General features: G+C 38.4%; 1 protein-coding gene across 4 annotated transcripts in view; it reads left to right on the top strand.

The window, feature by feature from the left end:
• Positions 1–11,752, top strand: part of LOC113107066 (FAS-associated factor 1-like) — a 66,376-nt gene extending 54,624 nt beyond the window's left edge. For all 4 annotated transcript variants that reach the window (XM_026269233.1, XM_026269232.1, XM_026269231.1 and 1 more), the window contains exons 18-19: positions 1,518–1,733; positions 11,020–11,752. In XM_026269233.1, the coding sequence (XP_026125018.1) occupies positions 1,518–1,733; positions 11,020–11,103 (300 nt within the window). In that variant the 3' untranslated portion in view covers positions 11,104–11,752. The remainder of the gene's footprint in view (positions 1–1,517; positions 1,734–11,019) is intronic.
• Positions 11,753–12,947: the final 1,195 nt, after the last annotated feature.

Genomic DNA, 12,947 nt, shown 5'->3' with positions numbered 1-12,947 from the left:
GTGTGTGTGTGTGTGATGTTAACTCAGCAGCAGCCTTGTGTTTTAATGAGAGCAGCGTCTAAAGTTGTTCACCTGCTGGCTGTAATGAACCCAAGGGGAAAAGAGGCTTGAAACACACACACACACTTTAAACAGATAAAATCACCTGCAGTAAACTCCAAATGACCGTTTGCTTTTTTCCTTCCTTCCATGCTGAAACGTCACGCCTTTGGACGTGAATCTCCAAGCTGTGAAACGGGTGACATCTCTTTCATTCCTGCATCTTAGAGGTCACCCGTTACGTTTCATGACATGGTTTGGATTCGCACAGAATCGTAATTAACCTCTTGCTCTTGAAGGGAAAGATTAGATTCAAATGCCATACATTCATTTTCTGCGATTTTAAGCAGCTGTTACAGTTTGGCCGTATGTGGAGTGCGTGTATCTGCGTTTCTTCCCGTGCCTAATTTTTTGATATTGTGTGTGTGTGTGTATACAAGGCAGTAAGATGCTGTCCACCTGGAGTCTATCCAAGCACGCGCACACACTTGCACACGCCCCAAACCACAGCACCTCGGTGGGTCTATGCAACAATAGGCGCACTGGAGGGAAACAATCAGCAGAAGTGTATAGAGAAGTAGAGAAGGGAAATGCTCTGTGATTTGGACTCTTTTGTGACCCAGACAGCGCATGAAAGGCCGAGGGGGAGTGCTGATGTCATTATTCTCTGCCGTCAGGTGCTACACACAAACTCTGTTTGTTTAGCGCAGTGAAAAGGATGCTCCTTAGTGTCCTTTGTGCGCAGGGACCAGGAAACACACAGACACGTACGTGCACACATACATCCCGAGCAGGGCTGGGGAGAGACGCCGTTCGGCCCCCCAGAGGGCTTTTACACGCGGCCCCTACCTAAGGGAGCGGGGCCGGCACGCGCTCACACAAGCCACCTGCTGCTAATGAGCTACTGTTGTACACTTTGACGAAATATAATTGCATTATGGTGTGTAAATAAAGCCTGCGTGTTTTGTCACAGCATATGCTGCCCAGTGTCACAACAGGAACAACAAGCTGGAGTTGAAAAGCCCAAAGGAGCAGCAGGTCGTGCTCCATGTCACTAGAGACAGCACAATTCCCTCACCTCTCTCTCTCACTTTCGCTCTTGTTCTCTTTAAATGTGTATGCGGCTTCTCACTGTTTCCCTCCCCATCCCTCACTTTTCACCCATTGTGTTTTTTTTTTTTTTTTTTTACAGTGTGATATTTCTATGACGTGCAAAATCAAAAGTTTTTTTTTTTCTAGCTGAGATGGAGTGCTAATTTAGGACCTTTGACGTACGACTTGCATGCTGCAATTTCATAGGATCCATGCATATATATATTATGTGGTACAGTAGTGTGGTTTTATAGTCATTTTAATATTAAATTAACTTTAAACCATCACATTTAAAACACAATATTTATAAAGTGGTTAGCTCATGAGATACAAATAATATACGATTGTTTTGCCATAATGTTACTGTTTTGCTGTCCCCTGCACAGGCTATCCGTCTCTCATTGGAGCAGGCCCTGCCACCAGAGCCCAAAGAGGAGGGCGGAGAGCCAGTCAGCAAGCTGCGCATCCGGACGCCAAGCGGCGAGTTTTTGGAAAGGCGGTTCCTGGGCAGCTGTAAACTCCAGGTCCTGTTTGACTTCATCGCCTCCAAGGGCTACCCATCCGACGAGTTCAAACTGCTCACCACCTTTCCACGCAGAAATGTGAGTTCACACATGCACACAAACATTTACTATAGAAATTTGAAGACTTTTTAAAAAAGTCTTCAAATTTCTATTTTCATCCTAAACTAATCCTTACAATAAACATTTTTGCACTGTTTAAAATACGAGTTTAAATAATTATGAATAAATGCACATGACACAATAGATACATTTTATATGATATATTTAAATGATATATAATAAATTGTTTAATTAATTTTAACGTGTATTTATTATTATTATTATTATTATTATTATTATTATTATTGTATACTTATGAAGCACTTTTCCCTTTAAAGGATATTCTTAAAAAGAAAAAGGATTGTTTATGCATTTTTCTGCAAATTTGGGTGCAGATAACTAGAGTAACACATGTATATCATATTGATATCGGTCATGACCATATCCACTCATAACAGCTATTATAATTACCCAAGTGCGCACATAGTCCTGGAACACCCGCCGCCTTGTTCAATATATTTTCTGTGGGCAACTTTCCCCATGCTGGAACATGACTGATATTAGTCTAGAGCCCCACTGATGGTGAATATCTTTTAATTCCTGTCCATCTGCGGTGCACTAATAACTGCGTGCGTGTGTGTGTGCAAAGAGTGTGTGTGAGTGTTACAGCTCAGCAGGAAAAATAGAGTGTATAATTGGCTAGTTAATCCCAGCGTGTGGCAGAAGTTTGTTGCTCATCTTTATGTGTGTGTGTGTGTGTGTGTGTGTGTGTGTACTGTACAAGTCCACAGATAGTCACACACCTGCACATTAATTAAAAGCCATGCCTGTTTAATTAGTATTTCTTTTCCTCTTGTGTATTTTATTTTTCCTTTTTTTTTTTTTTTTTACATCTATTTACAAGTGCATAAATTATTTATTGAGTATTAATTGCGGTCCTCAGAAGCAGAAAAGTGCACTGGCTACTCACAGATACAGTCAGCAGTTCTTTTTCCTGTGTGTGTGTTTGTGTCATTAAAGTACTGCATTTGTGCACTCTGCAGCAGGTAGATAACAAGCTCTGCTCTTAACGACCTGACTAATTAACAGCATGGAAACAGAAATGGGCTTTCCATTAATCAAGAGATGTGCGCAGGCCTGCCCAGACAGCATGTCATCCAAACCCTTTGGGGACGAGCTCTAAGGCCCCCAACAAACTCTCAATTTTAAACACATGCACAAAATTCCTTATTGTGCTCATAAACACTCAACGTCCACTGCTACTCGGGCAGCGTCACACCCAACAAACACCATTTCACATGTTATATTGCATTTATTCACAGTCTCTGTTTGGAAATCTAAAGAGAATCGAGTTGCGTGTTTCTGTGGAGGGTGAAATGTGTATCCAGCAAAAGGAGGGAAGCAAAAGCAGGAAAAACAGGCTGTGTTTGTGACTGTGACTACAGTGCTTGAGTTTAATCCTCTCTCTCTTTCTCTCTCTCTCTGCCTTTTCTAATTAAAATCATCTCTGCCACAGACTCGCTCTATCCCTCCCACAGGATTAGGCCATGAGCACTATTGCATTTGTAATTCTGCACAAATGTTTAAACTTCATCTCTCTCTCTCTTACCCGCACCCCAACCCCCCCCCCAACCCGCATCCAAAACCAAGATAATTGCCAGCAATAAGAGAGTGATTAAACAGAGGAGTTTAGAAAGAGAGAGATGGAAAAGTGTCTGAAGGCTTTTGTTTCATTTGCGGCCTGCGAGGGTTGTGTTTGTCAGTTTGTTTGTTCTTTTCTTCTCTTTGATGGACAGATCCAATGCACCTGCACTCTTCTGAGCGAGAGCATGAGGAAGGATTAGAAAAGCAGCCTCAGGATTCCCTTTCTATTCATAACACTCATTAATGTCATGGCACAGTCACATTGCCACTCACACCAGCGCTTAGGGAACCTCCAATCATCTGACGAGTTCTTTTTGTTTTCGGTGTTTTTTTTTTAAGTTATCCAACTCGGGATACGTGAGGATCTCTTGGATGAGTAATCTAATCTCATGTGTGTTGCTTGTAGAACGGTGCTTCTCAGCTGTTGGGTTCTGACCCAGAAATGAGTAACACATCTGTTCGGAATAGAGAAAAACAAAGCTAAATGCAAATAATAAAATGACGACACCATGAAATGAAGATGAATGAGCTTGGCAACTTTTTCGATAACAATTTTTTCATGAAAAATCTCTTTCGCTTTCTCTCTCTCTCTCTCTCTCTCTCTCTCTCTCTCTCTCTCTCTCTCTCTCTCTCTCTCTCTCTCTCTCTCTCTATATATATATATATATATATATAATGTGTGTTATATTGTATATTTTATGTACATAGCATTCACTCAAAGAATAGACAGAAATGCAGAATATGCAAAATATTTAAAATTGAAATGTACAATATAATATGAATATTGTAATATATAAAATATAACTTGCATGTATGTAGATGGATAGATAGATAGCACCTATTTAAACAATAGACAGAAATGCATTAAAAAAATGAAGTGCAATGAACAGATTAATATACATTAAAGGGTTAGTTCACCTGTGAATGAAACTTCGTCCATCTTCTACTCACCCTCGAAGCATCCTAGGTGTATGCACTTTCCTCTTTCAGAATAATCCAATCGGAATTATATTAAAAATTGTCCTCGCTCTTCCAAGCAATAGTTTTGTCCTCCTTTAACCACTCTTCGGTTGAACGACTTGTGTGCTTGGGGTCATTGTCTTGCTGCATAACCCACTTTCTCTAGAGATTCAGTTCTCGGACAGATGTCTTCACATTTTCCTTCAGAATTTGCTGGTATAATTAAGAATTAATTTTTTCCATCAATGATGGCATCAATCCTGGACCAGATGCTGCAAAACAGGCCCAAACCAAGATACTACCACCACCATGTTTCACAGATGGGATAAGGTTCTTATACAGGAATGCAGTGTTTTCTTTCTCCAAACATAACACTGCTCATTTAAACCAAAATGTTCTTTTTTGGTCTCATCCATCCACAAAACGTTTCTCCAGTATTCTTATGGCTTCATCACATGATCTTTAGCAAACTGCAGTTGGGCAGCAATGTTCTTTTTTGGAGAGCAGTGGCTTTCTTCTTGCGACTCTGCCATGGACACAATGGTTGTTCAGTGTTCTCCAGATGATGGGCTCATAAACATTAACATAAGCCAAATGTGAGAAAGGCTTTAAGTTGCTTAGAAGTTAGCCTGCAGTCTTTTGAAACCTGGTGTACTTTTACACGTCTTGCTTTTAGAGTGTTCTTTGTTGGTCAGTGGTCTTGAATTTCCTCCATTTGTACACAATCTGTCTGACTGTGGATTGGTGGAGTCCAAACTCTTTAGAGATGGCTTTGTAACCTTTTTTGTAACCTTTTTCTGAGGTTCTCAGAGATCTCATTTATTTGTGCCATGATGCATTACCACAAACATTATCAGATTTTGATAGATCCCTGTTCTTTAAATAAAACAGGACACACACTGACACCTGATAGTCATCTCACTGATTAAAAAACACCTCTGAACAGATGGACTCTAATTTCACCTTCAAATTAACTGCTAATCCTAGAGATTCACATACTTTTGCCGCTCACAGATATGTAATATTGGATTGTTTTCCTGAATAAATGAATGACAAAGTATATATTTTCAACTTATTTGTTTGGGTTCTCTTTGTTAACATTTATGCAGAAATATAGACAATACTATGTTTATACATTTGTATCCCTGGACCACAAAACTTAAGTCGTCTTAAGTCGCTGGGGTATATTTGTTGCAATACCCAAAAATACATTGTATGGGTCAAAATTATTGATTTTTCTTTTATGCCAAAAATCATTTGGTTATTAAGTAAAGATCATGTTCCATGAAGATATTTTGTAAATTTCCTACCGTAAATATATAAAAACATAATTTGTGTTTAGTAATGTAGATTGCTAAGAAGTCATTTGGATAACTTTAAAGACAATTTTCTCAGTATTTTGATTTGTTTGCACCCTCAGATTCCAGATTTTCAAATAGTTGTATCTCGGCCAAATATTGTCCTATCCTAATATACATACATCAATGGAAAGCAAATTTATTCATCTTTCAGAGGATGTGGTCCAGGGTCACGTATGTATATGTGTGCCAGCTTTTTTGTTTAATAACTGTTATATTATGTTTTATAATTTCTAATATAATAATATAAAAATGTATGTATTATATATTTATAAAGTGTGGCTTACAGGTCCCTTTTTTAGTCACCTTTATAAATCTTTTGGGGTCATCGTGTTATGTGCAATGTTGGGGTCACCAGACCAAACCTGTTGCAAAACCACATCTTGATTACACATCTGTTCTTTCTACCCTCAGAAAGCCATTTCAACTTGTAGTTTCTCATCTGTTACGTCAGCGCCTGGTCTGTCTGTGCAATTTGCGTTGGCTTCTTGCCTTTAGACCCCCCTTAGCATCCCGTGGTCATGCTAAAGACAAGCAGGGAGCCAGAACTGACTTCTCCCCAGAGGTGGGAACCCTCCTTCCCCCCTCCGTCTCCACCCTCGGCCGGCCCTTAGCAGTCTTACTCCAACACTGCGAACGCTAACGCCCTCACCGCTCCTGCAGTCAGATAATGATCTCCCACCGCTTTCCTAATTGGCCAAATAAACACTCTACAGCACAGCGCTAACACAGACCTGGCTATTGGATTTTAATTAATGGTGGAGGGCCCTAAATGGCTTCATTAGAACCGTTGTTTCAGCTGTATATATATTTTTCTTTTTTTTGTTGGTTTGCTTTTTTCCCTTTTCTTTTTTTCCTTCTGTTTTGGAAAACCACATCTCGCGTGTCTGGTCTTTATTTTCCTTCTCTCTTATTGCAGATCCTTTTATGAGTGCTAATGAATGGCAATATTTATTTGCCTGGCTTTTAAAGCGGAGATGTTCAGTTTAAACAAGTCTCCCTACGAATTAGCGAGAACTGGCTTTCAGCTTATTACTAATTTGCTTTAAATGTTTTGACAATGTGATTTGGAAGCCAGACCTTTCTTAAAACCTGTGTGTTCTTAAATTATAATAATGCCTTCGCGTAGTTTACTTTGCAGCGGCCTGGTAATATACACCTGCTTTATGATGAAACTCTGTATTGTCATTTTAATTAGTTTTTACTGTGTTATTGATCAGGTTAATCCTTAAGTATACTAATTATTAAATTAATTAAACTGAACTGGCAGCTGCAAGTGACATCAGTTAATAATGCTCTGAGACATTCAGCTTTTATGTTGTTTTCCAGTGAACTCCGCATTGAGTCCCTCAGGACTTTTCAAATAGTCTGGTTGTAGAAATGTACACAGTACAATCAGTGTGTACTGTGTATGTATGTGTGTGTGTGTGTGTGTGTGTGTGTGTATATAGCTTAAAAAGTGAGGATGGTTAAAATAAAATAAAATAGGCATTTACAGTCCAACAGACAGATTAATACAAATATCTGTCTTCTGAAGTTAAATTTTGTTTTAATACATTGATTAAAACCAAATCAGAATATTAGAATGATTTCTGAAGGATCATGTGATGCAATGCTGGAGTAACGGCTGCTAAAAATTCAGCTTTGCCATCTCTGGATGAATTACATTGCAAATGTTTTGGTCAAATAAGGGCAGTCTTGCTAAGGACTAGAAACTTTCCTTCAAAAACATTACATGCATGACACCAAACTTTTGATCGGTAGTATACATTCAACTTCTTTGTTACTTTTTTAGCTTCTTTTCAGTGGCCTGTTAAATCATTCATCGTTCTATTTAGGGCTCAGAAGTCGAGTAGCACTCTCTCCCGTGCCTCTTTTCCTGTGGTCATCTGGGCGGCTGTCCTGTGTTTGTTTGGTGACTGTGTGGGGCCGTTGAAGATGAGTGTGTTAAAGGTTTAACAGGATTACCTGCCATCAACATCATCAAGGCCCAAAGAAAACAGCCGCCCGGGCCTCTCCTCCATCACGGCCACTTCTTGCTTTAATAAACCTCTTGAGGATTACGCTGATATGAGTCTCCACACTCTTCAAATGATCTCTTTTCTTCTTCTGTTTACTTTGGCCGTCGGAGAACGTATTGTTCATCAGTGGAGATCATACTACCCAGCCACGTTTGAATTCATTTGATCTTTACGTCCCCCCGTTGGTGCACGGTGAAGGTTGTCAGTCAGGGGGGTTGTAATCGTACTTTAATTTTAAGAGACTGTGTGAATGTGCGTTTGTGTGTCAGTCGAGGTGTTAGAAGCGCAATCATTATTGCACAACGAAGTCTAATTTAATTCAGAAGGGCCAAACAGAAGGTTTCTGAAGAAACTAACAAGTGCTGGGAAAAGAGCGAGGGAGTGAGAGGAAGAAAAAGAGCGACAGACAAGGAGAGAGAAGGAAAACAACAGCTTTGTTTGTTGACAGATGCTTCTCCTCTTATGGTCTGTTAATTGGATAACAATGTAAACAATCACCCATGGCATCTGTCTCCTGCCATTGGAGTGCCACCTTGTTTCTCTCATTCCCCCTTAAAAGAGAACAGTCATCAACACAAACACACGCACACATCTGCGCCACCCTAGAACCTCATTTACTTCTACCTGATGCTGTGGTGTTATAGCAGGTTTTCGGGTTCATTTCCATTTGAAGTTTTTCTTAAGCGCTCGTATGAAAGAAAGGGAAGGCATCCTGGTGGGAGCGACGTGTTTTTACGACATCTTACTACCCCCTCCTGTGCCCTCAGGTCAGATTGAAAAACAAAAGGCATAAGTCACACGCTAAAATTAGGTTTGGGGCAACACAGCTAATGTGCTGAAGTGGGTGTGATATCTGTACTTCCCCCCCCTTCGAGATGCCAAACCCGCCGATAATACGCTGTCACTTTGAACTCACTGTTGTCTTTTTAGTGCTTCACGTCAGGTGTGTCCCAACGAGGCCTTTACCCCAAACATGAATTTTTTTTATGTAAAATTAGTTTTTTAGACATTGTTTTTGTTATGGAGCAGAATTCTATATATAAACGTATTTCAAGTTAAATGAAATGTATTGACGTAATTAGGTATCAAAAATTAGCAATGAAAACTACAATTTATTAATCTTGATTGTTAATTTCTACTTATACTAATGTTTGAAAGTTGTATTTTTTGTTAACTTTTTTCATCAAGGATGTATTCATTTCAACAAAAGTGACACTAAAGTCTTAAATTGTTACAAAATAATCTCAAATAAATGCTTTTTTTATTCTATTCATCAAAGAATCCTGAAAGAAAAAGTCAGTTTCCACAAGAATATTAGGCAGCACGGCTCTTTTCAAAATTACATATGACATTAAGAAATATTTCTTGAGCACAGAATCAGCATATTAAAATGATTTGTAAAGAGTCTTACAACACCGAAGCCTGGAGTAATGGCTGCTTAAAATTCAGCTTTCTCATCACAGGAATAAATAATATTTTAAAATATATTAAAATATAAAACTGTTATTTTAAATTGTAATATAATTTCACAATATTATTGTTTTTACAGAAATTTTAATCAAATAAATGTAGCCTTAAGTGTAGCATAAGAGAGCTTTCATAAAAAAAAACTAGGTATGTTGCATATATTCTTTTTATTCCATCAGCTTTGTAATATTGTCCAGTGTCCTGACTGCTTTACACTGCTTTATTCTCCGACCCTGTGACCTTCCAGTCCAGCTGCTTTCAGCTCTGTTTTAATTACAAACATGTAGAGCTGGAGGGGTCTTCGGAGGAGAGAATAGGCCTTAATCAGAGCCCTGTCACCAGGCTGCAGTTAAGCCCCTGTCCTGAGCACTGTGGCCGTACGATGTGTGGACACCCAGGTGTGAGCGAAGGCCCCGTGTAACAAGAGAACGCTCTGCTATTAGCTCACTACAATACAGCCATCATCTCCCGCTCTCCTTTTCTCTCTCTGCGCAGGATCGCAAGCCACTTACACAAGAGCTAGTCACTCCTCATCGGCTGGGAAAATCCCTGAACCGAGATGTGGATGATGGTCATGTTAGCACAAATGTCAGTTAGTTTGCTGTTAAAAGTGTGGCCAGTGATTGCATTGCTCTTTTATAATGAAGTCGGGCTTTACTCATGGAGATTATAAGTGGCTGATGAGTTCTCACCCCATTGCTATTGTGTTTGGTTTGGATCGGTCCATTTGCGATAACAAACAGCTACTATCCCAAAGGGAAACAGGACACGTACCTCACACGGGGACATTATCACATTACGGCATTTACCAATGACATCAGAAGGCTAGACCCCACACATCGCTTAGTTTAGGAGGAATGGCCAACTTAACTTGCACACCTTATGAACTGCTTTTTTACAATCTTAATATTGCATTAATGGCCCGTACATAACAAAGAAAAGATTACTATAATGATAACTATATTAGCGTCTATAAAGCATTTGGTTTATTTTAAGTGCATCCTGCCGTTCTGTCGTCTGCCTCTTGAAATGCTTGAACTCTTTAAAAAAGATGGATTCTGATCAGCTGTCAGTGTTTTTAGTATTCATCAGCTGGAAAAAAAAAGTGATTCATCTGTGCTGTTATTTTTACAGTTTTGATGTGGACTTTGCTACTGTATGGAAGCTTGTTTCCAACATAAGATTTAAATAAAAATAAAAAACACATATAAAAGGTAACTGACTTAAATTTTTCTCAGAATTGCAAGATATAAACTGAAAAAAGTCATAATTGCGACATGATAACTTGCACTTTTGAGAATAAAGTTGGAATTGTGACATTTAAACCTTATATAAATTCTGGAAATAAATCAGAATTGTGTGATTAAGAAGTTTTTTTTTCGTAGCGGAACCAAAAGGTCTGAATTGTAAGAAATAAAAATAATAGATTGCGAAAAAAAGAAGGCTCTGAATTTATGCATTGCATTTTGGACACTTTTTCAGAGTCAATTCAAACTTTTTTTTTCTTCTCAGAACTGAAAGTCCACATAGTAAGATAAAAATCACAATTATATTTAGCAGATTTTTTACTATTTTACTTGCTGTAAGGTGACCTTGGGTGTTGACAAATTCGCCATTAAATATATATATTTTTTAATTATTATTCATTTAAAATTAAAAATAGTTAAAAATAGTATTATGCCCATTTTTACAAGATGTAAAATATGTCTCTGATGTCCCCAGAGTGTGTATGTTAAGTTTTAGCTCAAAATACCCCACAGATATGTGCTTATAGTCATCCTCCTTGATGTAAGTGGGTCTTAATTTTTTTTTTTTATTCCTTGAGCAATGAAAAACATTTCAAATTAGCTTTTTTTTTTCTTGATCTCTTTCCAGATAACGCAGATAGACCCAGCCTGGAGTCTGGTGGAGGCTAAACTCTTCCCACAGGAGACCCTGTTCCTGGAGGCCAAAGAGTAGGACTGATCTGAGAAGTCCTGAGGCGAACAAGAAAATAAGCAAAGAACTTTTAGCATGATGTCCACAGCGACCAGACACACACCCACATACACACAAGCCTTCACACACTATCACACAGTGCGTTGTATATGAATGCTGAGTGTACATTTTATGCACACGTGGCCTTCACAAGCACATGGATAAACGATCACTCTCCTCCCATAACTGCAGTGTAATGTTCTTTCTCCACCCAAAATGTAAGCTAACCAAAAAAAAACAAAAAACAAAAAAAACAAGCAGAGGTGTGGAAGTCTAAAACAGCCAGCCTCACAGACAAGGACTTCTCACTGCGGCTGCTTTTTGGACATGTTTTGTGTTGAAATGAGACAAAAAATATAAAAAAGAAAAAAAAGACAAATAAATAAAAGTCATACAAAGAGACATTTCCTGGAGAACGCTGGACCATTTCCTTTCCCAAGGTTCTCAGAGTCCCTGATTCTTAGCACAGCCCTGGACAGCCCATCATCACGGCTTCTTCCTTGTACCCAAATTAATTATATTTGGTTTAATTAATACTTGTTTATTTTTCTCACTTTCCCCCCATTTTTAAGTTTGATGCTGTATTAGATTTAGGTTAATATACATTATATAAAGAATATATGAACATGCATGTGTCTTGCCACTCTAAATTTATTTTTACCTTCATGTGTGGGCGACTATATCATCATGACATCATCAAACCAGCACTCAAGGTAAATTTAAAGGATTCATACATTATTTATGAACTCGCATGTCCTTCCAAAGATGCATGAGTGTTTTCCGAACAGAAATGATGAAACCGTGTTCTGAGGACCATCTGAATGAGGATTGGATCTTCAAAAATGACTCCAGCATCATAAACACAATCGGTTTGATTTGTGTGCTGTATAGCAAGTGTTCTATAGACATCTGAAGTTAGAAATCAAAGTAATATTTTAATGAAAATCTTGGTCTGTCATGTTGGGGTATAGCAATGTTTGATTTGTTAATGAATCGGACTGAGCGACCAGTGCAGTTCTTGGAAATATTCTCTTTATTGAAGTCATACAGGTTTGGAACAATATTTGGGTAAGCAAATGACAGGGTTTTCATTTTTTGCATTAAACCGTTCTTTTAAAATCCTATGACAGGAGTACAATAACATCGCACCAATTTATTTTTTCCAGATTACTCCAGTCATTATTGTGTACAAGGTAATATATAATATTTTGATTCAATGAGGTATTAACCCTGAGAATAGCACAAATATCTTCACTGCTGATGTGAACTACTTATGGGTTAACATTGTAATTCACTGGAGCTTGTGTGTGTGTGTGTGTGTGTGTGTGTGTGTGTTCCTCATTGAACCTTGAAATTAAATGCTTATTGTAATCTCCACACGTTTTAATAAGAGAAAAACAAATTGTTTGGGATTGATCAAGTTAAAAAATATGATATATGATGGTTCAGTGATCCATCCTGATTCTTTGTGGATTTTGGTCGATTAATTGAAAGCTAATGAAGTGATCTGCTAAACTTTAAGTAGTGAACAGAATGTGTTTTATGTAAAGTACAGTTCCTCATGCACACTTTACTTTTTTTTTAAACTGGATAGAAGGAGTCTAACCTGCAGGCTGTTTCATTAGTGTTGTCTGCCTTCTCACGCAAGGAATCTGAACGTTTAATGTGTGCATCCAGTCATACTTCCACTGTAGGTGATGTGCCCCGAGAAGACATGAATCATTCGGTTTCTCACACTGTTTGGTGAGAATGAGATTAGTATGTTAAAGTAACTCAGACACCCTTGTGGTGTTCTGGTCAGTGAGTTCAGTGTTTGATTCAGACAA

The sequence above is a fragment of the Carassius auratus genome, chromosome 8 (genome assembly GCF_003368295.1).
Source record: "Carassius auratus strain Wakin chromosome 8, ASM336829v1, whole genome shotgun sequence".
In the NCBI taxonomy this organism is placed as follows: Eukaryota; Metazoa; Chordata; class Actinopteri; order Cypriniformes; family Cyprinidae; genus Carassius; species Carassius auratus.
This window is presented reverse-complemented; position numbering and strand designations above follow the sequence as displayed.